This window comes from Carcharodon carcharias, chromosome 1, assembly GCF_017639515.1.
Source record: "Carcharodon carcharias isolate sCarCar2 chromosome 1, sCarCar2.pri, whole genome shotgun sequence".
In the NCBI taxonomy this organism is placed as follows: Eukaryota; Metazoa; Chordata; class Chondrichthyes; order Lamniformes; family Lamnidae; genus Carcharodon; species Carcharodon carcharias.
The window spans coordinates 4,309,513-4,335,954 of NC_054467.1; the positions used below are offsets into that span (position 1 = coordinate 4,309,513).

Here is a 26,442-nt window from a genome sequence, read left to right on the forward strand (position 1 = left end):
ATAAAATTTCCTCAAGCCTGAAAGAGTTCAGGGGAGATTTTTAACTTGACATAAAACCAATATCGAGGTGAATGACCAAAAAATAATAATTCTCAGTCAACAATCTATCTTTCTTCCTATTAATAAAGAAGCCAATGTGACTGCTGTCTGTCTGAACAGTTTATAATAGAAAATAATATTTAGCACTAACTGTAATTCCTTGCTTGAAATAACATTTTGGAATTCAATCCCAAGTTTGTTTATTTTGGAAAGAGCTAAAAAAATTCTTGAATTCTCACAGGGTGCTCATAATTCCTGTTGATACAGACTGCATGCTGCAAACCACACATGCTCTTACAATGGCCAAATATGTCTGAAAGTGCTCTTAACTGTCAAGGTAAAAATAGCTATTTGTCATCTAGGCTTTTGAAATAGGCTTGAAGTTAAAAAAAATAGAAATTAAAGACCATTGAATGGGTAAATTGAATTCTAATATCTAACTCTTTGCATTTTTAATTTTATTTTAAATTTTGTTTGGAATTATAAATTTCAGTTGTTGAGGGAATAAATGCTGAACGAAAATCTTGTGAAAAGCATTGAGTGGTTTAATTGCTTTATCCACAAACCAGAATAATGAAAGTTACAATAGTCGTTTGATAGCGCAGAGCAAGTATTGCTGAAAAAAGAGACATGCTGTTGAAGCTTTTTGGCTTGCACTCATCAGGTCAGATGCAAAGGGAGCAACAGTGTATACTGCATGAGAAGATGGAGCTGATTGGTTGGCAAGTTGACCCTGGTTGCGGGCATGCTGTGGAGAACACACCAGTGAATTATTGTCCCCCAAGCTTTTGCTTAATGTAAAAAAAAAAGGTGCAGTGCAAGATACTAAGGGCAGAAGGGATTTGGGCTTCCAGGAAGGAGGAGAGGTGAATATTAATGATATATATTAATGATCTAGATCTTGGTGTGCTGGGGACAATTTCAAAGTTTGCGGATGTTACGAAGCTTGGGACTGTTGTAAACTGAGGAGAACGGTGTAGAACTTCAAAAGGACATAGACAAGTTGGTGGAGTGGGAAGATAGGTGGCAGATGAAGTTCAATGTGGAGAAGTGCAAAGTGTTGCATTTTGGTAGGAAGAACATAAACAATATAAAATAAGGGGTAAAATTTTGAAGGGGGTACAGGAGCATAAAGACCTGAGCGTACGTGTGCACAGATCATTGAAAGTGACAGGACCATTGGAGAGAGCAGTTAATACAGCATATAGTATCCTGAGCTTCATTAATAGGGGCATACAGTCCAAGAGCAAGGAGGTTATGCTAAATTTATATAAGACGTTCGTTAGACTTCAGCTGGAGTATTGTGTACAGTTCTGGGCGCTACATTATAGGAAGGATGTGAACACATTGGAGCAAGTGAAGAAGAGGTTTACAAGATGTCTACTGCATTCGTTGCTCCCAATGCGGTTTCCTCTACATTGGAGAGACCAAACGCAGGCTGGGTGACCGCTTTGCAGAACACCTTCGGTCTGTCCGCAAGCATGACCCAAACCTCCCTGTCGCTTGCCATTTCAACACTCGACCCTGCTCTCATGCCCACATGTCTGACTTGGCCTGCTGCATTATTCCAGTGAAGCTCAACGCAAACTGGAGGAACAGCACCTCATCTTCTGACTAGGCACTTTATAGCCTTCCGGACTGAATATTGATTCAACAATTTTAGATCATGAACTATCTCCTCCATCCCCACCCCCTTTTTTTTCCAATAATTTATATATATGTTTCTTTTCCTATCTATTTCCATTATTTTTAAATGTATTTCCATCCATTGTTTTATCTCTACCTTTTAGCCTATTTCGATCCCTTCCCTTCACCTCATCCCACCCCCACTAGGGCTATCTGTACCTTGCTTGTCCTGCTTTCTACCCTTAATTAGCACATTCCTTAGATAATCTTTTCTACTTTTACTTAGTTCTGTTGAAGAGTCATGAGGACTCGAAACGTTAACTGTATTCCTCTCTGCAGATGCTGTCAGACCTGCTGAGTTTTTCCAGGTACTTTTATTTTTGTTGGAGGTTTACAAGAATGGTTATAGGGATGAGAAACTTCAATGAGGTTGATTGGAGAGGTTGAGACTGTTCTCCTTGGAGAGAAGGCAGCTGAGAGGAGATTTGAGAGAGATGTTCAAAATCATGAGGGGGCTGGACAGAGTAGATAAGGAGAAGCTGTTCCCACTCGTACAATGATCAAGAACAAGAGGGCACAGATTTAAAATGATATACAAAAGAAGCAATTGTGACGTGAGGAAAAACTTTTTCACACTACGAGTGGTTCGGGTCTGGAATGCGCTGCCTGGAAGTGTGGAGGAGGCAGGTTCAATCGAGGCATTCAAAAGGGCATTAGATGATTATTTGAATAGAAATAATGTGCAGGGGTACGGGGAAAGGGCAATGGCATTAGGTCATGATGCCCATCAGGAGAGCTGGTGTAGCCATGATGGGTGGAATGGCCTCCTGTGCCATTAAAATTCTGTGAATCTGTGAAAATTGGTGGCAAAAGAGGCAGGGAAAAGGAGTGTTTTTACAGAGCTCTCTTCTACATGTGACTCACGTGGCTAATCTGGATTCAAAGTGAAACTAATTATTTTTGAAGCTGTGTTCAAGTCATTGTCAGGGATTCAGTCATCCACAACGGATTAATAATTAACATATTGTGCATCTTTTGCCCTATCCACAGTGCTCCATGATAACCAAACATTGTGGTAGAAATTGAGGTATACAAAGTAGAAACAAGAAGCCATCTCGTACAAGCACCCTGGCAGAATCTGCATTAGAGAGGGTGCAGAAAAGGTTCATGAGAATAGTTCCAGGGATGAGTAACTTAAGTTAAATAGATTGGCCATTCCTTCATTGTTCATGGTTCAAAATCCTGGAACTCCCTCCCTAACACCACATGGACTACAGCGGTTCAAGGTAGCTCACCACCACCTTGCCAAGGGCAACTAGAGATGGGCAATACATGCTGGTCTAGACTGTAATAAAAACAAAAAAACTGCAGCTGCTGGAAATCCAAAACAAAAACAGAATTACCTGGAAAAACTCAGCAGGTCTGGCAGCATCGGCGGAGAAGAAAAGAGTTGACATTTCGAGTCCTCATGACCCTTCAGCAGAACTAGGTGAATCCAAGGAGAGGGGTGAAATATAAGCTGGTTTAAGGTGTCTGTGTGTGTGTCTGTGTGTTTTATCTCTGTCTTTAATTGACTGCCACTGCTCTTCAAGAAATGCCTACCTTGAAGTTCTGTTTGTCTGCGACAAGATTTCCGTATCTATACCTTGAGTGCCCTACCATCCATTCTTAATTAGCACATTCGTTTAGATAATATCACCAACTTCAACACCTCTGTGTTCTTTTGTCTGTGACATCTTTTGATGATCTGCTCCTATCACTGCTTGCTTGTCCCTACAACCACACCATCCCCCTCCACTTCTCTTCTCTCTCTCTCTTTCCCCCCCCCCCCCCCCACGCACACACCTTAACACCTTAAACCAGCTTATATTTCACCCCTCTCCTTGGATTCATCTACTTCTGTTGAAGGGTCAAGAGGACTCGAAACGTCAACTCTTCTCCGCCGATGCTGCCAGACCTGCTGAGTTTTTCCAGGTAATTCTGTTTTTGTTCTGGTCTAGCCTGTGATGCCCCCACACCCTAAATGAATATAAAAATTGGCGAATTTGGGATTATTTTCCTTGGAGAAGAGAAGGGTGAGAGCAGGTTTGATAGAGGTGTTCAAAATCATGACTGGCCTAGACAGAGTAAATAGGGAGAAACTGTTCCCATTGGTGGAAATATTGAAAACAGAAGGCACAGGTTTAAGGCATTTGGCAAAAGTAATGGTGACATGAGGAAAAACCTTTTCATGCCGTGAGTGGTTAGGATCTGGAGCGCACTCCCGGAATGTAGTGAAGGCAGCTTCAATCGAGGCATTCAAGAGGATATTGCATTATTATCTGAAAATGAAGAATGTGCAGTGTTACAGGGTGAAGGTGGAGAAATGGCACTAAGTGAATTGGTTCTTCAGAGAGCTAGCACAGACATGACAGGCTGAATGGCCACCTCCTATCTTGCAACCATTCTGTGATTTTGTGTCTGGCTTGGGATAATTGGTTGAAGTGACACTGGAGTTTGGTGACAGCTGTACAATATTACAGCACCACCTCACGCAGACACAAGGCTGAACTTTGGTCTTGTTGATAGGACAGATGAGACATAGTATGGAAGTCACAAACTCATTATGTTAAGGAAAATATTAGAAAGAGAGGGTTTGAAACTCTGGCCTTTGATTAGATGTTTATATTTCTACTCAGCAGCAAATCCATTTTGAGTGCCTTTAATTTATACAGCGATCCCCTTTCTTCTGCATGCTGAAAGAATGATTGATAGAGGAAATTGAGGAGTTGTCCCCTTGCGCACACCCCCCCCCCCCCCCCCCCCCCCCCGTTCTAGCTGGGACTTGTGATGTAACTGTAGGCAGCTTTTAAATTAGGCCAGGGCCTCTGTAAAACTCCAACCTGGAGTCCAATCAATGAGATCAGCCATGATCTTGATTGGCAGAGCTGGCTTGAGGGAGTGCAAGGTTTAAACCGCATTTATTCTTATGTCCTGATGTTGAGCCTCTAAAATACTACAGTTCAACAGACCTAGTCACTTAACCTTGCTTTCACCTGCAATGTCCGGAGGATCCCACACACTGGTTGAAAATGTCTCATCTAGTTTAAAAACCCAGAATGAGCATTAAAACAAAGTTTCTATTCACTACTTTTATTTCTGTTACAGTGACCTATGGGATGGTCAGCTCCAACATGTACTATTACACCAAAGTCATGGCCAATCTGTTCCTAGATACTCCTTTCTCTGAAAACGAGAAAACCAACTTCAGAAGCGTGTCCAACATGGATGATTTCTGGAAGGTACAGTTGCAGATTAAATACTTTAAAATTAATGAGTAAAATGTAACCACAAAAGGGCAGTGGGCTATATAAATTATTAATCCATATCCTCGTGTGTGTTTATTTATTTAGTACTTATCCTGTGCCCTTAGTTGGATGCATCAAAATCTTCATTTATTGCAAGAAGACTAGCAATAGACACGTTTCGAAGTGCAGTTGTCGATAACCAGGAGAGTTTTTGTTCTTGTAGGAAGTGGGTTTGGAGCAGGTTAGGGAATGTTTGAGGAGAAACATGTAGAGCAGATTTAAAGAATTCAAATAGCAAAGCCCATGGCTATTTGGAGAATAATTTTTATGCAGTATGGGCTAAGGAATTGGGAGATGTAAAACTGAGACACTACAGTGCTGCCACTGCTGGGAGGGTATAGTTGCCTTGTGGCAAATATCAGTTACAAATGTAAACAACATGGAATTTATATTGGAAAATGTTGACACAAATGCTTGATAAATATGACATTAGGAAGACTTGAGTGTGTATTAGGATGTATGGTTTTCATTTTAAATAGAAGGCTTTAATAGAGTCCACGACAGATTAGATTGTACAAGGTCTGTGGAAGGAGTAGACTCTAAGCCAAATGGATCCCATCTCCAGTCTGTGGCTAAAGAAGCAGCTCTCAAATCTGTTCCTGGGTATATTGTCTCATTCAAGGGGGAGAGGGAGAAGAACAAACCCAGTGACTATTGCCCAACCCAATGGGATAGAATGGATAAAAACCTTGTTTAAATTTGTTGGGGGAAGATAGTTCATTTAAAAAGAAACACTCATACAGCTTGCAGAAGGTTGTTTAGATGTTGGCATAAAGGCAGAATACTGTGGATGCTGGAAATCTGAAACAAAAACAAAAAAATGCTGGAAAAACTCAGCAGGTCTGTGGAGAGAAAGACAGTTAACGTTTCGAGTCTGTATGACTCCTTCAGGGCTAAAGAAGTAGAAATATGGTGAAATATATACTGTTTAGGGAGGGCAGAACAGGTAAAGCTGGATAGAAGGCCAGCGATAGGTGGAGGCAAAGGAGAAATTGCGAAAGATATAAACAAAAGGTCAAAGGGTTGTTAATAGTGGTAGTACTGGCTAAAGGAGGTGCTAATGGAGACATTGAGTGGAAAGCAGAATGTGATAATGGCAGATGGCTCTAGTGGGGGTGGAGATGGGGTGAGGGGACGGTGTGGGGAAAAAAGATCGAAAAGGTTAAAAGCTGGGGATAAAACAATGAATAAAAATGGAAATCAATTTTTAAAATAATGAAAATAAGTGGGGAAAAAATTAAATAAAAATTAAGAAAATAAAAATGATTAAGAAAAAAGGGATTAAAAAGGATTGGGGATGGAGGAGAGAGTTCATGGTCTGAAGTTATTGAACTCAGTGTTAAGTCGGGAAGGCTGTAAAGTCCTAGTCAGAAGATGAGGTTCTGTTCTTCCACTTTGCGTTGAGCTTCACTGGAACATTGCAGCAGGCCAAGGACAGACATGTGGGCATGAGAGCAGGGTGGAGTGTTGAAATGGCAAGCGACAGGGAGGTCTGGGTCATGCTTGCGGACAGACCGAAGGTGTTCCACAAAGCGGTCACCCACTCTGCGTTTGGCCTCTCCAATGTAGAGGAGACCACATTGGGAGCAACGAATGCAGTAGACCAAATTGAAAGAGGTGCATGTAAAGTGCTGCTTCATCTGAAAGGAGTGCTTGGGCCCTTGGGTGGTGAGGAGGAGGGAAGTAAAGGGGCAGATGTTGCACCTTCTGCGATTGCATGGGAAGGTGCCGTGGGAGGGGGTTGAGGTATTGGGGGTGATGGAGGAGTGGACCAGGGTATCCCGGAGGGAACGATCCCGGCGGAATGCTGACAGGGATGAAGGGAAGATGTGTTAGGTGGTGACATTATGCTGGAGTTGGCGGAAATGGCGGAGGATGATCCTTTGAATGCGGAGCCTGGTGGGGTGAAAAGTGAGGACAAGGGGGACCCTATCATGGTTCTGGGAGGAGGAGGAAGGTGTGAGGGCAGAGGCGCAGGAGATGGGTCGGACACGGTTGAGGGTCCTATCAACCACCGTGGGCGGAAAACCTCAGTTAAGGAAGAAGGGAGACATGTCAGAAGCACTGTTTTGGAAAGTGGCATCATCGGAACAGATGTGACAGAAGCGAAGGAATTGAGAGAATGGGATGGAGTCCTTACAGGAAGCGGGGTGTGAGGAGCTGTAGTCGAGGTAGCTTTGGGAATCGGTAGGCTTGTAATGGATATTGGTGGACAGTCTTTCACCAGAAATTGAGACAGAGAGGTCAAGAAAGGGAAGGGAGGTGTAGGAGATGGACCATGTGAAAGTGATGGAGGGGTCGAAATTGGAAGCAAAATTGTTAAATTTTTCCAGGTCCAGACAAGAGCATGAAGCGGCACTGAAACAGTCATTGATGTACCAGAGAAAAGAGTTGTGGGAGGGAGACTGAGTAGGACTGGAACAAGGAATGTTCCATATATTCGTTTAGATGTTGGTAGATTTTATGGACAATTGGGAATAACCCATTGTGCTTTTGTTCACTAAATGTCTTCCCTCCTAGTTCACAGAAGGCCCTTTGTTAGATGGGCTTTATTGGGATCTGTGGTACAATAATGAAACACTGGCTGAGAACAAAAGTTTCATTTACTATGAAAATCTGCTTTTGGGAGTGCCTCGTGTTAGGCAGCTAAAAGTGAAGAATGAATCTTGTAAAATACATGAAGATCTAAAAGATGAAATCAAGGAATGCTATGATGTGTATTCAGTTGCAAATGAAGATACGGCACCATTTGGCCTTATGTCTAAAACCGCGTATGTATCATTTTACTTTTACTTCTGCTATAGTTCTATGAAAATAATTTATAATGAGTGATCATGTTCTGCACAATGGAAAATAAATTCTTAAAATTATATTGATAGTCTGTGCCAGGCAGCAGAAATGGGGTTGTTTGGATCTTGATTTTTTTTTCCTTAATGGAACATTTGCCCATTGCATTATGGTACCACTGTGATTGTTTGCTCCTTTGTCATTCTCCTGCATGTGAATTTTTGGATTAAGGCTATGAATTTAGTTTTGTGCTTTGACTGCATTTATAACAAAATGGGTTGGCATTGACCATTGAGATCTTGCTTCTCACCCTGAAAGACTTCGAGAAGGAAATACAGGGTAATTCTGTAATCCATGTTCATGAGGTGCATGAGTCAGAGAATTGGGTTTACTGTGTTGTAGCCCCTATCTTTGATCCACCTCTCTAATAGTGTAGCTTCTGGTAGGAGCAGTGATTCCAATTTCAGCTTCCTGTGTGGATCTAAACCTGGGCTGCACTGGTAATTAGGTTCCATTCTACTGTTGCCTATCAATTCTAGTTGTTGCTCAATTCTAGTTGATCACATAAGATAATTCGTTGTATCATTATCAAATGATTCTCAACTCCTTTGATAATCAGAGTTGGTTGCCACACTGAAGTGTCGTTCTAAGCAAAACAGACTCGGGCTACCAGTTTTGATTCCTGCTCTATGCTGAGTTAGCTGCCCTCAGCCAGGCTGTGAGTTGAGGTGCTGTAAGTTGCCATAGTGATGATGCTAAAAGTGGTTAGAGGACCTAAAATAATCAACCAATATTGCTGCTCTTGATTGGTATTTAGTGACTGTAGGAATGAGTGCATATGTGACAATTAGTTGAAGATAGCATTAGGCTCAATTGTGATGTTATCTGTAGCCAAATAGCCTGGAACATTCATTCTCCTCGGTCACTTAGGAAAAATGACTGCTCGCACTAACTCTGAACCATACTCTAGAGATTTGCATCTTCAGCCATGGGCAGAAACATTTTCTGAGATGATTATTTTTCTTCTCTTTTCAAATTAAACCAGCTGGATTTATACAAGCGAGAAAGATTTGAAAGAGACCAGCTACTGGGGATTAGTCGCTACATACAGTGGAGCTGGATATTACCTGGACCTGGCAAGGCATAGAGATGAGACAGCAGCAAAGTTAAAAGTATTGAAGGAGAACCTCTGGCTTGATCGAGGCACCAGGGTTGTGTTTGTTGATTTCTCTGTCTACAACGCCAACATTAACTTGTTTTGTGTGATCAGGTACGGCCAGTTTTAAATGCTTCTTTGTTCGTCACTGTGTTTGAAACCTCAAACTCACTGGCTTTTCTTTTTTTAAAAAAAAACACTGGCTTTCCATGTTTGTGACAGCCTGCAGTGGCTTGGGATAGGAAGATGTGATTGTACCTGTAGGTAAGGTACTGCCATAAAACAGCAGTTAGCAGTTCTGTTTTATTTTGCTTGAAAAACATTGGGATTATTTACTATTAGGAATTTTAATCCAACACAGGAGACCAGTTTTGCACAATTTGAATTATAATTGAGTGATGAGGGATATACATCATTGTTAACTTTCTGATGGTAGGGAGGGGACAATTCAGAAGTTGGACCTTTCTTTTAAAACGAGACAATTCTAAACTATAATGAAATTTGCCACCTGTTTGTAAAGGGATTAAAATTGGTCTAAGCACAGAATAGTTATGGGACCTGATGTAAGTACTAAAGACAATGTATGAGTAATCAGAAAGCGACAGGTGTGTAGATGAATCCAGGTCTAAGGAACATGGAGCATCGGTAAAGAAACCCAAAGAAGTGAATGTACGTGAAGCACCCAAACAGCTGGGATCCAGGCTGGAATCTCGACGTGACTAAAAATGTTGACGAAGCTGTGTTGCGTGTTTCTTGGGTGCTTCGTAGATGGAAGGATTGTCTGCTTCTGTCAAATTATTGAGGATGGACAAATGAGGCTGTGGCTCCTACAAAACAACATGACCTAGAATTTCTGCAGGAGTTTCCTGATTTTCTACAGCTTCTGTAGAACCTCTTGGAGAAGTGACTGGAAATGACTTGGGGTGCCATTTTTCTGGAATTGCTGTAATCTCTCATTGAAAGTACAGCACAGATTGTGACATACCCCCCCTTTTTTTTCCACTCCCCCAACCTCCAAACAACAGTTCTTCAGGCATGTCTCTCTTAAACTGAAACCAGCGAACGATATTCATGGGAAATGCTTTGGATTTCATGTGGACAATGAACCTAATCACAGATGACCACATTGAAGTTAGAGAATGTCTTCTTTCAATTAAGCTTATGTAATTATTCGCCCTTCATCACACACTGTGTGGTGTATCATGATGTATCTTGACCATGTAATATTTGTATATATTTTATGTTTTAGTGGATTCTTTGTTAATTCAGGAATTGGCTCACGTTATTCCTATATTTTGGTCATTTTTGTTTATTTTTGTCCCGATTGGACAGGTTGGTGGTCGAGTTCCCAGCAACAGGAGGTGCTCTTTCATCCTGGCAGTTTCAGACAGTGAAACTTATTCGCTATGTATCCTCATTTGACTATTTCCTGGCAGCCTGTGAAATTGCATTCTGTATTTTCATATTTTACTACATCATTGAGGAGATTCTGGAGATCCATATTCACAAACTGTATTACTTCAAGAGTGTGTGGAACTGTTTGGATATTGTGATCATTGTGGTAAGTGTCTAACGGTGAGGTGGATGCAATTATTTTGTTACATTATTTTTGGAGGTTTAACCTACCATCAGAAAGGAAGTTTCTGCAAATACAGACTGATTTTAGCATTCAGTGGAAGAACTCGAAGATGCAGCATCTTTTATATAAAAGATAAACAAATGGGCATTTCTAGAACACCTTTCATGACCTCAGGAGGCCCTGAAGCACTTTACATCCAGTGAAGTACTTTTGAAGTGCAGTCACTTTTAATGTAGGAAATTTTGGGCAGTGTTAGTTTTCCAGGCCTTTATCTCTGGGGCTTGGAGAAGTGTATTTGGTAGTCTTGTGCATCTTCTCTTCGCCCTTACTCAGTACTGCAGCTTAAATCCATTAGCTCCTCCTCTCACTTCAGCAACTTTCCCAACTAGTGATTCTGTAGGCTTGTGCTTCTGGTTGGTGGACTTAGTGGGCATTCCTGCAAGTTCTGATTCTGGGCTGTGGTACTCTCCTCCTAACCCCAACTAAACACTGTTATGACCAAGTCCAGAAGAATGAATAAACTCCTCTCTTTTCTACCCCTGAGATTGGCAGTAATAGAGTTTGAATTTTTTAAAATTATCTTTTTTTCAATTCAGGCTGCACTTGACCATATGTAAAGCGATATGAAGAAATAAACCAGCCAGGTCTCTTGAGTTAACAAATAAGCAGTTAGTTTTATTGTGTAAAAGTCCACCCAGGTAAAAATGTAAGACTTATTAAAAAGGTAAAAACACATCCCGAAACCCGCAACATACACACACAACACGTTATTGGGTGTAGGGGATGGAATTAATGAGTTAAAGTCTGTGAGAGAGAGAGAGAGAGAGAGGAAATACATGCTCTGATGTTCTTTTGGGTGTCTTGAAATTGCAGGTGTTGTAGCCGATGTAAGTTGGTTATTTTGCTGGAAGCAATCCCTTTTAAATTGTAATTCGTCTTCCTCCAAAGTGGATTTTATGGTACTTAGAAGTTTCTTTCGATTTAAATTCTCCATCTCTGTTTCTGTGATGTATTCCAGATGTAACAGATGTAGGGTCCTGAATTTGGAAATTGAAGGTAGAGAGAGATGATGTTACTGGTCCATTCTGCAGACTCCTTATTTTCTGTTTCTAGCAACTTGTGCTGCCCTTTCCACACTTGGCAGTAAAGATGTCTGCTGTCATGCTGGCGTTCAAATTGCACTGTCGTTGGTTCCCACTGGTAGTGGGATTCTCTTTCCTGTGTTAGAAGTCTTTCAGATCAACAGTGGCCTCCTACAGGTCAGACAGTTTTTTTTGTGTATCCTGTCAGTCATTGTGGTAGCCAGAGGTGATTGAATATTAATGTCTCAGCTACTAACTCCTTGAATGGTCCATTCCCTCTTGATAATGTGGAAAAGGGCTTTTACACCTCCAAGGGAACGCCATTGTCTCTCTGAGGGTTCCACAGAGTTGTTGACTCCATGATGAGGAATGTGGCTTTCACAACTGTAAATTAGCAACCGTTTTAACTCGGTGTCTTTTCTTTGCAAAAGTCCTTTTAAAGACATTCAATATATCTCTGACCAGCCAATGAAATTAAAGAATAGCACTCCAATTTGCACATGATACATCGTTATGACAACATTGCTCAACCCAATAGCACAACTTTGTGATGTTGATTCAATGGAAGTAGTAATTGTTTTTCTTTCTTGTTTTCCAGCTTTCCTTGGTAGCAATTTGCATCAATGTGTATCGTACATCAATAGTCACTGAATTACTCGGAGAGTTACTTGAGAACCAGAATTCATACCCCAACCTCGAGTCTCTGGCATATTGGCAGATTCAGTTTAACAACATGACTGCAGTGGTTGTGTTTTTTGCATGGATTAAGGTATGTTTATAATTAAACTATATAACTTGAACATTCAGATTAAGTTCCTTGTTTAAGCCTTCAAACTCCAAACTTTTGCTGAATCCATTTTTTTTGGATTAAGCCACAATAAGGCTTAAAGTTTATATGCATATAGTGAACAGCATGACAGGGTAGGAATAAGGTCGTAATACGCAAACAGCTACAAACTCTGGCCCACACATTCAGGCACTACTCTCAATGCTTGAAAAGACCCGTTCTGCCACTCATGTCAGTAGGCTGTTAGTCCAGTGCTTGGCTATGCCTTCATTAGTGCAGGAGTCACTGCTACTGAAAGAGTAGCTCATGACGTAGGAGGAATATTATATAGACGAATAAGGGGTGATGTAATTGAGCTGTTTAAGATGATTAAATTATTTGATAGGGTAGCTAGAGAGTAGTTGAGTCCAGAACAATGGGGCTCAACCTTGGGTTTAATTTTAAGGATGAAGCCAGGAAGCCCTGCTTCACACAGGTTAGTGGAAGTATGGAACTCTCTCCCAAAAGTGTTGAGGCTGTGGGTCAATTATAATTTTCAAAACTGAGACTGATAGGTTTTTGTTGGGTAAGCGCATTAAGAGTTTCAGAATGAAGGTGGTTAGATGGAGTTAGGATACAGATCAGGCGTGATCTGATTAAATAATGGAACAGGCTGGTGGGACTGAATGGCTTCCTCCTGTTCCTCCTGTGAAATGCCCTGCCAGGACCCGCAGTTAATAATGCGGAGGTGCCATTTAAGAATTGAGATGCACTTTAGTTAAATTAGGAAGTAAAGTTGATTTATGACATGAAACTTTTATTTTCACAGATCTTCAAATTTATTAGTTTCAACAAGACCATGACCCAGTTGTCTTCTACCATGTCTCGTTGTGCCAAAGACATCATAGGCTTTGCCATCATGTTTTTTATTGTTTTCTTGGCTTACGCTCAGCTGGCATACCTTGTCTTTGGCACTCAGGTTGATGACTTCAGCACTTTCCACACCTGCATGTAAGTGTCTTTTTGGTGGGGATGGGAATTTGAGCCTCACTTGGTTGGAGTGCTTCAGAATTATTATTCTTTATTTTGTCCATATTATGCTTTTTGTCTCTGCGCGTAGTCACATCCAGAAATGCAGTATAGTAACCTTGGGTTTATATGTATCTTTTTCCTCATGTGTGCACACCAGATCTCTGTTTTATTTGTCATTTGTTCGCTTTGCACTGGTCTTCATGCACTCTCACCGGTATCAAGTAATGCCTTTATTCCCCTGTTGTTTAATTCATTTTTTTATGTTGGTATGTAGCTCTCCTTAGTTCCTTTAGGCAATGCATTTAGTGCTTACACTGACTCAGAGTGCCAATTGGCCCAGAGGAAAGTGCTTGATGACATTTTATTCCACTGTTTTGTTTCTTGGGTCCTTCAGGTTTTCACCCTTTCCCACCTGGAACTAGCTATTTGTTTCTGTCCATAAATCTCTGCTGTGAGAGGCAGAAAATGAAAATGAAACTCTTGCCTGCTCCTTCTGAATCATTTGAAAGAAGGGTGGGTGTTTGAGATAGCTGCGACTTGCTGTAGCATTCCCTGGCACTTCAAGAGTTGGGTTAGACAGAAGCACTGCACGTGGGATGTTCCTGTGGCTGGAAGCCTGTTTCCTGTGGGGTTCTGCAGGGCTCGGTGCTGGGGCCTTTGCTGTTTGTGGTGTACATAAATGATTTGGACTTAAATGTAGGGGGGATGATCAAGAAGTTCGCGGATGCCACAAAAATTGCTAGGGTGGTAAATAGTGAGGAGGATAGCAATAAACTGCAGGAGGATATCAATGGACTGGTCAGGTGGGCAGAGCAGTGGCAAATGGAATTCAACCCAGATTCAACTTGGGATTACACCATATTTGGTAGAACCCTGGGAAGGACTGAAGATCACAGGGATCTTGGTGTGCATATCCACAGATTCCTGAAGGCAGCAGGGCAGGTAGATAAGGTGGTTAAAAAGGCATATGAGGTACGTGCCTTTATTGGCCGAGGCATAGAACACAAGGTTATGCTGGAACTGTATAAAACGCTGGTTAGGCCACAACTGGAGTACTGCGTGCAGTTCTGGTCACCACACTATAGGAAGGATGTGATTGCAGAGGAGATTTACCAGGATGCTTCCTGGGCTGGAGGGCCTGAGCTGTGAGGAAAGATTGAATGGGCTGGGGTTGTTTTCCTTGGGGCAGCGAGGGTTGAGAAGGGACCTGATAGAGGTTAAGAGGGGTGTAGATAGGGTGGATAAGAAGGCACTTTTTCCATTAGTAGAGGGGTCAATAACTAGAGGGCATAGATTTAAGGTAAGAGGTAGAATGCTAAGAGGGGAGTTGAAGAGAAATTTTTTCATCGGAGGGTGGTGGGAGTCTGGAACTCACTGCCTGAAAGGGTGGCTGAGTCAGAAACTCTCATTACATTTAAGAAGTATTTAGATATTCACTTGCGTTGCCATAGCCTCCAGGGCTATGGGTCAAGCACTGGAAAATGGGCTTAAGTGTAGTCAGATCTTTGTTACCTAGCGCAGACACTATGGGATGAATAGCTGCCTCCTGTGCTGTAAACATCTGAGTCTACATGCTTATGCAGCCTACATGGATGTATAGATTGGAATGTTTGTCACAATGCCCATTTTCAACTCTGCATTAATCCGTTCTTAATTTTGAGTGCTTATTAGCTAAAACTCATTGTACAAGCAAACTACAACCAATGGAGATATTGTCTCCCTTATTAAGAAGATATTCTCTCTCACTTATGGATTAAACTCTATTATATTCCTCATTAATAACAAATTTGGATAGAGGTGGCAGATTGTTAACAAGTACAAGTGGCCTTACTTTTCCTCTCTTTCCTTCTTGTAGCTTTACTCAATTTCGCATAATTCTGGGAGATTTTGACTTCACCAAAATTGAAGAAGCTGACCGGATTCTGGGACCAATTTATTTTGTCACTTTTGTGTTCTTCATTTTCTTCATTCTCCTGGTGAGTAATGAATGCAGTCATCTCTGCAGGAGAAGTTTTAAAAATCCATGCACATAAAAATACTTGCAGCGTAGTTGATTCCCCCATTCCCGGTTACTGCCACTATTTTCTGTTGCTATGAGACTCAGCATTTCAAGTGTGTCTTTGAGTGTTTAGTCCACTGACGTTGGCTGAAAGAGTGCCAGTGTGTGGCTCTTGGCTGCTGATTAGGTGATGTTTCAGTCGACAAAATTCAGTTGTGGTCAAGTGCATGGTAACCATAGTTCCATCCGGATTAACACTTATTCCAAATCCAGGGGAATCGAGTGTAATTCTATCAGCAGCTTGAATTGTACCTGGTCTTAAGCTTGAAACTCCAAAACAGGAAAGTCCTGTCTTAATACCTCTAATTTTGTAAACCAGCCTGGTCCCAAGGTTGACCTCTTAGTCAGGACTGTGTTTCTGCTGTTTGAAAGGGAATGGGTAGCAGTTTTATGTTCAGAAATGTTCAGACCCGCAGGGGAGCACTGTTTAGAACACCCCTATCTTATAAAAATAACTAATCCTCTAACTCTCCATGACCAATACCACAGATCTGCTAATGTTTTGCAAAACAATTATTTCCTCGTAAAATCCTGCTTATTTCCACTTGAGATTTGTTTTTCTTTCCAATGATTTCTGCTTATTTTACCAGAACATGTTTTTGGCCATCATTAATGACACCTACTCTGAAGTGAAATCCGATATGGCCCAGCAGAAAAGTGAGATGGAACTCGCTGACCTTATTAAGAAGGTATTGATTTGATTTTTTTATCATAAATTGGTTTTGCTTTTGTAGAAAGCATTGCTGATTGCTTTGCAGATGCATGAAATATTTTTGATGGGTAGGGTTGTGGTTCAGTTTATGGTTGCAATTAAGTGTCATTTTACCATTTCTTATCTTGCTGCCCATGATACGTACCGGTTTATAATCCTAGCAATTTATCAAATCCTTTACTGCAATCATGCTTTGCATTTCTGGCTAATAGCTATTAGTCAGATTTGGTGGCAAATGCCTCAGACAAAATGTTTAATTGCCATGGATGATGATTATTCTCAGTTAAGTATTTCACGTGGATGGAAGGTCCATAGCTGGCAATTTGGCACTGACACGAACAGCTCCAAAACTGCATTCTTGATTCAGCTGCTGAATGTTCACTCTTAGATCAGTGCCATTGATAGTTGTCATGTTGCATTCCTTGTTTCTGATCTTTAGTGCTGTGACACACTGACACAATTCCATACCATTGCTGTTCCACATTCCTAATTTGAAGCTTGTTTGGATTTATCTCCAAAGATTTGTGTTTTGTTATTTGGTTATTATTTTGCCATTTTAGGTCAATTCAAAACCCTTACTTGTTTGTGTAGTCGGTGACTACGGATACCTGAAATAAAGGTGCTCACCACTTAACTCACCCACAACTATTTACAGCTTTGTATCGAACAAGAATGCATTACCTGGCCCAGAGTACTGATGTGTTAGAGTAGTCTTGTCTTGAATCTGTTCTAAACACAGTGGCTAACTCAGCCATGAATAGAAACACTTGCTAATTTCATTAATGGCTCTCTCTGTTCCAGAGCTCTTGGAATTGTTCCCACATCCCTCTGTTTTCTCAAGCCATTACACTTTTTTTAGCTTTTTTTTTTTGACAGTGAAGATCCACATGCATGCATTTCCCCTTCCTATCCCCACAGACACCTGCTTTGCATTCTATCTCTGCACAATTAGCAATGTTTCCACAAGCTCAGCACAATTCAGAATGCTAGTGCCACCACAACCAAAGCGCATCCTGAATTCAGTGAGTGACTTAGCATGACCTAATTACAAATGTTGGGCCTGTGATAATGAAGAGTTTTAGTTCAGATGTTTTCAGGCCTCCATCTTGAGCAGGCATGCCTAACAGCACAGAGTTCCTGCTAAGCTGCAGATGTGTACAGCTGTGCAGGAGACTGGAAAACACAGTGCATCCTAGTTCCATGATAAGTATCACTCATGCATACAAAATTTAAGTTTACAACATGTGGGGAAAAAACTGGCCCCACACAACGAAATTTTATGGAAACTTTGAGTATAACACTTGTCTGATTACCGAAGTATCAGCTGCTTATAAAGATTTTTCAATATGATTGCTTTCCTGCTAGTTAACTTGCCTTAGCCGATAACAGCTCATCCTAGCTACCACGTTTTCTTTAACTAGGGGTGCAGCAAGGCCATGGTGAAACTCCGGCTGAGGAAGACAACAGTAGATGACATCACAGAGAATCTGCGTCAAGCTGGAGGAAGACTAAATTTTGATGAGTTACGACAGGATCTGAAGGGGTACAGTGAAATTATGTTGAAGTATTTTTTTTTCATGTCGGTATAAGTTAATTTAAAAAAAAAACCAATACACGTTGCTCACTCTGTAGGAAGGGTCATACTGATGCGGAGATAGAAGCAATCTTTGCCAAATATGATCAGGATGGAGATCAGGAACTAACAGAACATGAACGTCAGCAGATGAGGGATGACTTGGAGAAAGAGCGGGTGAGTTAGTGATCAGATTGGTTTTGTTTATGTAAGTTGCGGAGTGCTTTGTACAATTCATTAATTTGTTAATCGGTCTACGGTGCTAATAAATGTAAGTTCTTTGTAAATGTGTGTGGTTGGTTGAATCTCATCCAGATGATGGATTAATGAAGTATCACATAGTATTGGTAGTATAAACACAGTCTCCATTGACTAATTTTTATTTTGAATGTTAACCAATATCATGGAAATGAAATCTTCTGGTAGTTTTCTTAATGCTGCTGTAAGTGGAGGCTTGGAATCTAATTAATCAGTCACAATTAAAGAATTTATATCCTATCTTGTTGTACCCCTAAATGCTCATTCAGTGAATTGTTTTTCCAGTTATGGCTAGTTAGGTAACAGAATGAGGTTAGCATAAGAAATACTGATTAAGCAATGTAAAGATGGTGGCAAAATGGAACTTTGTACTGAATTTTTGAGCAGATATTATGTACATAAGTAATATCACATCAACAGAAAGTGTATCTATTCAACAGGTGAGCTGTCTAGGAAATAACCCCTTCAGCTATAAGTTTGTTTTGACCTGCACAATGATGGCCTGAGGTGTTTGGTTAATTGTTATTTACAGTCCCAAACATTTTGTCCTATTATCAAAGATTGCCCACATTGTTCTTGGTGCTGCCAGATGCTGTTTGCCATATTCCATTCATTTTCCCTCCTGTGGTACATGGACAAATTATGAAATTTCCCTAGTCACACATTGTAAGGTCATAATTAAAGGATAAGCTTCAGCAGGATCCTTGAATTATTAGAGCCCTGTGCAGTTAACAACTCGGTGGACAGAGCCTCCATCTTGAAGGATCCTTTTGGCATTCAACAGGCAGTCTTCAGTCATGACATTCAATGATTGAAACTCGAACCACCAGCTGAAAGGCTGGAGGCAACTTAGCCAGGAGAACCAAAGAATGACACAGGCCAACAAGAAGTCATTTGTCCCATTGTTCCTGTGGCAAATTTAAGCTAGTGAAAGCTTACAATATGCGTACACCTGTGTTTAAAATCTGTTTAGAGAGAAAGCATAAAGACCATAAGATAGGAGCAGAAGTAGGCCATTCGACCCATCAACTCTGCTCCGCCATTCAATGAGACCATGGCTGATCTGATAATCCTCAACTTTTCCCCATAAACCTTGTTTCCCTTACTGACCAAAAATCTGCCTATCTTCGCCTTGAATATACCCAACGAACTAGCCGTCTACGATAGTTTTGCTTTATATGTCAAGGAGTGTAGGGAAATTTATTTTTTCTTTCATGGAATGTAAGCATCACTGGCAAGGCCAGCAATTGTTGCCCATCCCTAATTGCCCTTGAACTTCAACCACATTGCAGTGGGTCTGGAGTCGCATGTAGGCCAGACCAGGTAAGGATGGCAGATTTCCTTCCCTAAAGGACATTAGTGACCCAGATGGGTTTTTAAGGCAACCGATTGTTTAATGATCACCATTACTGGTTTTCAACTCCAAGTTTATTAACTGAATTTAAATTCCACTAGTTGCCGTTGTGGGATTTGAACCCATGTCCCCAGGACATTAGCTGGTCCACGAGTCCAGTGACATTACCACTATACCATCATCTGCTGTAGCTCACTATGTTAAACTTTATATTAATCATTTTCATCTATCTTGTGTAAAGGGGAATTCATTTGACAAATTCTAGTAGACAGTGTATCGAATAAGGGTTCTCTAGCAATCCCTGGGTTATGCTGTCATTTACCTGGACATCAGGTAGGAAATACTGAACCCCAGATCCTGAAGAGAATGAGGTCCACTTGTGAGAGTGACTAGTGATGTTGAAGCTGAGAAAGTATCTCGTGAAATAACACAGCAATGTGATGTTTTTAAAGTAATCTATTGAAATGTGAAATGGTCACTTATTTACATGTGTAAGTTGAGTGCTGCACTACATCAACTTACAAACTAGTGTAAAATTCAAGAAAGTAATGAAGTTTATGCTCCATGGGCAGCATTTGCCCTTGTCCAGGGTGCTCGGCGGGGTCGGGTTGGGAAGCTGACCGCCACCCACAATCGACTCCGCACCGCAATTTCACACAGGTGGCCAGTTAAGGCCTGGCCAGCGTGGAGTGCAAGCAGCAGTGCTCGGGGTGGGGGGGTGAGTGGGCCTAGTGTGATCTTCGCGCATGCGTGCGAAAGAGTGCTTCAATCTCCCTGAGGTACGGAGCTGCCTCGGAGATGAAGCGCTGTTTTAAAAAAATAATAAAGGAAATAAAATTGTTATAAAACATGTTCCCTCTGACTCTGTAACATGAGCTGGGATGTGTTTTTAATTCAAAAATAAAACTTTTATTTGATGTTTATTTGCTTTAGGAAACCTCTTCCTACCCATGGATGAGGTTTCCTAAAAGAAATGTAAAGGCCACTTGGCCTTTTTGCCTGTCCACCAATTGTTTGTTTGGACGGGTAGCGTAAATTTGAATTTAATTAGCTCTTAAAAGCCTTAATAGGCTCCTTAATTGTGAGTGCACAGCTGACTCCGGCACGTGTTAGCCCCACAAAATATCGCAAGACTGCACAATGACGTTAGGATGCTTGCCTGACATCGCGCGTCATTTTACGCTCAGGCATATCGGGCACATGCCCGCATACCAAGCGCAATATTCTGTCACTTGTTTTGTTAAGCGTGTGTGTGTGTAAAGTTTATACGTTTGTATGATTCCAGTTCCATATGATTCCAGTTCCGTCGGAGTAGGAGTGATCAATGCGAATTCATCCCCTAAATAAGGATTTTGTTTTAAAGGATGATTTGGACTTGGATAGGAGCTCATTACCTCGGTCAACTAGTGGCCGAAGCTTCCCACGGAGTATGGATGATTCTGAGGAGGAAGATGAAGAAGACAGTGGTCACAGTTCAAGGAGGAGAGGCAGCAGCTCCAGTGGGGTATCCTATGAGGAGTTTCAAGTGTAAGTATTTAGATTAGAGCTTCATTTCATTCACTCCCGAGAAGGTAACGACTCACATCCAGAGGATAATGTCCAAGTTTACAGATGATATAAAACTTTGAAATGTAGTAAACGTTGAGGTGAATAATAACAAGATTTCAGGAGGTCACAGACTGATGGAATGACTAGATGAAAGCTCATGCAGCGGAGTGATGCAATCTGATTGGGAGAATGAGGAGAGGCAGTAACTAAATAGTACAATTTAAAGGGGATTCAGGTTGGTTAAACCTAATTTGGAGTAAAGTGCTCAATTCTAGGCAGTACATTTTGGGTAGGATGTCAAGACCTCGAAGAGGGTGCAGAGAAGATTCATTGAATGGTACCAGGAGATGAAGGACATTAGTTATGTGGAGAGACTGGAGAAGCTGGGATTGTTCTTGGGGCAGAGAAGTTAATAGAAGATCTGATAGAGGTGCTCAAAATCACGAATGCCTTTGATAGAATAAATAGGAAACCCCTTCCAGTGGCAGAAGGGACAGTGACCAGAAGATACTGATTTAGTGATTGTCAAAAAAAAACCAGAGATGACATGAGGAAATTTTTACACAAGTTATGATCGGGAATCCACTGTCTAAAAGCACAGTGGAGGCAGATCCAATAATACCTTTCAAAAGAGAATTGGATAAATACTTGAAGAAAATTTTGCAGGGCCATGGGCAAAGAGTAGGGAAGTGGAATTAATTTGATAGCTCATTGAAAGAGCCAGCATAGGCATGATGGGCAAATGGCCTCCTCCTCTGCTCTGTGATTCTATGATTTCTGCTGGGCACAGTTTCACATGTGTCAGCTTCCTTCAGTACCTCACCTAAGTAGGTATTCTTTGTATGTGATCGTGGACAGTGAGTGCTCTAAGCCTGCTGACTGGGAGGTGTCGGAGCCCAGCATGGTGATGTTCTCACCCATTATCCTCAGCCTGCGGAGTTACTGCCAGGGTTAGTAGTTGCTAATTAGGAGTGGGGGCCTTGGCTGATGTGTATGTGCCTCCTTTGTCTGAAAACAGATGCCAGTTTGTGATTACAGCATGGATCAGCTGGTTCAACAAAGGCAGGTTTCTAACCTTACACGCTCACCTATGGAGCAGCCAGGGTGTTAAAGAGTTTCCATTTGGTGAGAGACCACGCTCAATTTTAGAAGAAATTCAGTAAAAACATTGTAGAAATTGCTGTTTAAATCCTAAAATGTGTTCTTAAGTTAAATGTTTTAAAATCCATGTCCAGAATGTTTAATCTAGTTATTTAATCAGTTTGGGAATAATAAATGTATTTAATGGGAAAGAATACAAGGCAGAAAGGATTAGAAGGAAATGCTGGTGGGGACATGAAGTGGGGGTGGGAAGAGGTTCATGTGGAGCATTAATAATGGCTGTTAGGTTAAAAGGCTGTTTCTGTGCTGTAGATTCTTCTGTTTGATAAAGAGGCTATGTCAAGCACCTGGTATGATAAATAAACTGGCCATTGGATAGAAATCTGGTTTAAAACTAATGATTTGATTCTTTGATGCTCAGGCTGGTGAGGCGTGTGGATCGTATGGAGCATTCCATTGGGAGCATAGTGTCAAAAATCGATGCAGTCATTGTTAAACTGGAGGCCATGGAGAGAGCCAAGCTGAAAAGAAGAGATGTGCTGGGCAGATTGCTGGAAGGTGTCACGGAGGTCAGCCTATCTAATTATTGGGTGGATAAGGAGATTTCTTTACTGTTAACAGTTTAGTTTTGAAGTCACTTTTTTTTTATTCATTCATGGGATGTGGGCGTCGCTGCCTGGGTCAGCATTTATTGCCCATCCCTAATTGCCCTTGAGAAGGTGGTGGTGAGCTGCCTCCTTGAACCGCTGCAGTCCCTGTGGTGTAGGTGCACCCACAGTGCTGTTAGGGAGGGAGTTGCAGGATTTAGACCCAGCGACAGTGACAGTAACAGGATTTTTCAATTCACTAAGCCAGCCCCAAAATAAACAATTTTAAGTATTTAAAATTGAACAATGCAAATGTGAGCGTGGATGTTTTTTTTAACATTTTGGGGTATATTGTATTATTCTGTAAAGAATGGGGGTGTGTGGTTTAATGAAGCTGGGCAAGAGTTTGCTAGGAGTCAGGTTGTCTGGGGCTTTGGAAACATGAAAAGGGTAGAGGTATTAAGTTGAGGCACAGTTTAAGGTTGGATCTAACAATTGCATTTTTACATAAGATGAGAGGTTGTTAGAATTTCAAGGGGGAGTCAGAGTTACCAAGGAGAATGTTTGCATCTTGCAGGAAACCATAGGTAAATAAATAGCTGTGGGGATATTATATTTTTATTGCCCAAAAGTAAGGGCAAGATAGAAACATGAAAGATCTTATATTTGGAAGGATTTGAGTTTCAAAGGGATGTGAGAACAATGGGAATGAGATGAAAGGGGGAAAAGGTATGTGGATAGCCGATTTTTAGCTGTTGAGAAGCCTTGGGCTGCAGCAAGCAGTTTTATTCTGAAGTGGATTCCACTGCAAAGGGGAAGAGGGTAAAGGTCATGTGGTACACCTTTATTAAAGCAGTTGGCTTGTGTAATGTTACTGGATTTTTCATATTTAAACATCTATAAGGGAGTGAGTGTTGCCTGGAAGGTGTTTACTTGCGGGTTTGACAAAGCAGAGTTTTGGGGGGGAATGTTTTGTAAGACTAACCTTCATTGTGTAACTGTAATCTTGTGTGCTTAGTAGTTTATTTTTGTTAATAAGATTTTTAATTTTTAAAGACCCTAAAGTGTTACTGGACCTTTTTGCTGCTGAGATCTGTGCATCATCTTCTCGTTATCAGAATACAAAGAGGGTATGGTCCGTAAGCCAAGTTTCCCTGTGGAATTTGGTTTGTGCAGCTGTGGTCAGAGTGTAAATGGCCTAGTGAATGCTTTGTTTTTGTTGGCAGTTGATTTGTTTTTTGGAATTTTTATTGAATGGTTTGATGTTTCAACAAAGAGTGTTTTGATAGAGTAGATAAAAGAAAAAAAATCTCCTCTGCTGGAGGAGTCCAGAAGAAGGAGGTGTAACCTTAAAGTTAGATAAAGGCTGTTCAGCGGTGCACTTCACACAAACACTCGTGGAAATCTGAGACTCTCTTCCCTAAAAAGCTGTTGTGGTAGGAGGTCAGTTGAAAATTCCAGAACGGGGATAGATTTTTGTTCGACAAGGGTTATGGAACCAAGGTGGTTAGACACAGAAGAGCCACAATCAAACAGACATGAGGGACTGAATGGTCTCCTTCTGTTCCAATGTGCCTATGTTCAGAAAATGTCATTTAAAAAGTTTAAAAAAAAGATAATGTAAAGGAGTTGAATTAATACAATCAACTCTAAACAGTCTACTTACACCTGGTGAGTGGATCACCAAATTACAGTTTTCACACCTAAATAATGTGTCTAGCAAACACAGGAGGTAAGAAATGGAACCTAGATAACAATGTTGATTTTTTTTTTTTACCTGCTGGGGTGCTGACACTAAGAACGTCTGTTCTGTAACAAGACGCTATATGAAAATAAGGAAATATCCACTTTTCCCACAGGATGAGCGACTGGGTCGTGACAATGACATTCACCGAGAGCAAATGGAGCGTTTGGTGCGAGAGGAGCTGGAACGCTGGGAGTCCGATGAGACGGTGTCACAGCTCAGTCAGCACCTCGGAACGCCTCTGGGAATAAATGGCAGATCTCGGTCCCGCAGCTCCCGCCCATCCTCGTCTCAGTCTACTGATGGCCTGGAAGCTGGGGGGCTAGGAGGTAGTCACGTTTAGTCTATTAATGCCATAGGCAGTAGATCCTTCACATATATCCATAAATGTCCGTTGTCATGGCGGCTTGACAGCTCATCAGCATTTTTACTTTATTTCAAATCTTTTTCACCCAGATGTGCCTTGATCCGCAGAGCTTGAATGATTGCGCACACTTTGGGATGAATTACAAAACATGCAAACGTGCATTTTAGTAAACTCTCTTATTTGTATGGAATGAAGGAATTGACTGTTTAATGCACATTTCACCAAGGAATTCAAAGAATGTTTCAGCTTTGGAAGCATCAGAGTATTTTAATAAGGCCTCTCTTAACAATGTTTCTGGCAAAACTTAAATTGGAAACTGTAATTTGCCTGTAACTAAAAGATTAATTGGCCAAAACTATTTCGTACAAACTTGTGAACTTACAACTTTCATACAAGATTGAATCACCAAGGAAAAGTTTTAAAACTGTTCATATTGAGCCTAGGTTGTAAACAAGTCTCTGAGGGACTTTCTTTTTAGTGCCTTTATCACATCTCAAATGTACAATAAGATCCTTCATCTCCCAGTTTCTTGGATGGCAGGAATTGTATGTAAGCAGTCCAAGTAAACATGTTACATGAGTGAATGCTTAAAAAAAATTATTTGGAAACTTTTTTTGGAATATCCATTGAACACAAATGTTTACTTCATCAGATTAAGAGCAAAGAATTTCCAAGTAGCCTGTGCAGAGAACCAAACGCATCTAACTCTGTTTTTCAAAAAAAATAAATTGTATTTAAATGGTTACATTTTCAAATAGGGAAGGAAAGTGCATTTGCCAAATGAAAATCTTGTAAGAATATCTTTTTACCTATTGTATACGTTTTCCTGAATAGCCTAGGTTTTTGACATTACATGATGTTGAACCAGAATTTACTTGTAGATAAAAACAAAAAACTGCGGATGCTGGAAATCCAAAACAAAAACAGAATTACCTGGAAAAACTCAGCAGGTCTGGCAGCATCAGTGGAGAAGAAAAGAGTTGACGTTTCGAGTCCTCATGACCCTTCCACAGAACTTCCAGACCTGCTGAGTTTTTCCAGGTAATTCTGTTTTTGTTAAGAATTTACTTGTACCTATTAATGCATCACACAATTTTCATGAACCAAGTAAAGCCTATAATATGTGATGTGTAGGAACTTTTAACAAACTTCATTTTGAAGTGCATAATTTCATGGGGTATCCATGTTGTGTCTTGACGCTGTGCGTGCCAATGCATAAAGTGTGTAGTTTTGTAGAAATTGGGTTTTTATATTTCCTATGTTTTATAATCTCATCAAATATTCAGCTTCAATTTAATTATCTCTTCATGTGTAATGAAACTACTCATTTAGCTTTTAGAACTGTGGTAGAGGCACAACTTTTGATAGATTGCAAGTCTTCCTTTGTGTGGATCTTAAAGGTCACAGGCCTGTTGTATTCAAGCACTTTACTTAATAAAGAATATCATTTTCTGCAGAATTAATGGTTTTTCTGTGTTTTTCTCACAACCAATTTAAAGAGGGTATGAAGCAGGAATAAATTTTCTGAAGTATTATAGCCAAAGAATGTCATGTACCAATGAAACTGTTTCCTGAGGTTGCCCTTATTTTAAATAAAATCTGTAATGATGTTCTTACCGGCACAAATTTTCAGTTTTTTTGCTTTGAGGCAGCAACTCAGTAGCCATTTGTTTGTTTAGATCTTAAGTAAGTTGGTGCTTTGGAAATTTTTCTAACCATCTGCTG

General features: G+C 40.8%; 1 protein-coding gene across 5 annotated transcripts in view; it reads left to right on the forward strand.

Moving 5' to 3' along the window:
• Positions 1 to 26,173, forward strand: part of pkd2 (polycystic kidney disease 2) — a 40,902-nt gene extending 14,729 nt beyond the window's left edge. For 4 of the 5 annotated variants that reach the window (XM_041192134.1, XM_041192154.1, XM_041192168.1 and 1 more), the window contains 13 exons: positions 4,813 to 4,946; positions 7,533 to 7,783; positions 8,845 to 9,069; positions 10,288 to 10,516; positions 12,215 to 12,385; positions 13,212 to 13,393; positions 15,270 to 15,390; positions 16,064 to 16,162; positions 17,607 to 17,728; positions 17,818 to 17,935; positions 20,734 to 20,897; positions 22,441 to 22,588; positions 24,466 to 26,173. In XM_041192134.1, coding sequence (XP_041048068.1) covers positions 4,813 to 4,946; positions 7,533 to 7,783; positions 8,845 to 9,069; positions 10,288 to 10,516; positions 12,215 to 12,385; positions 13,212 to 13,393; positions 15,270 to 15,390; positions 16,064 to 16,162; positions 17,607 to 17,728; positions 17,818 to 17,935; positions 20,734 to 20,897; positions 22,441 to 22,588; positions 24,466 to 24,693 — 2,192 coding nt within the window. In that variant the 3' untranslated portion in view covers positions 24,694 to 26,173. The remainder of the gene's footprint in view (positions 1 to 4,812; positions 4,947 to 7,532; positions 7,784 to 8,844; positions 9,070 to 10,287; positions 10,517 to 12,214; positions 12,386 to 13,211; positions 13,394 to 15,269; positions 15,391 to 16,063; positions 16,163 to 17,606; positions 17,729 to 17,817; positions 17,936 to 20,733; positions 20,898 to 22,440; positions 22,589 to 24,465) is intronic. The other variant, XM_041192144.1, reaches the window with a different exon arrangement.
• Positions 26,174 to 26,442: the final 269 nt, after the last annotated feature.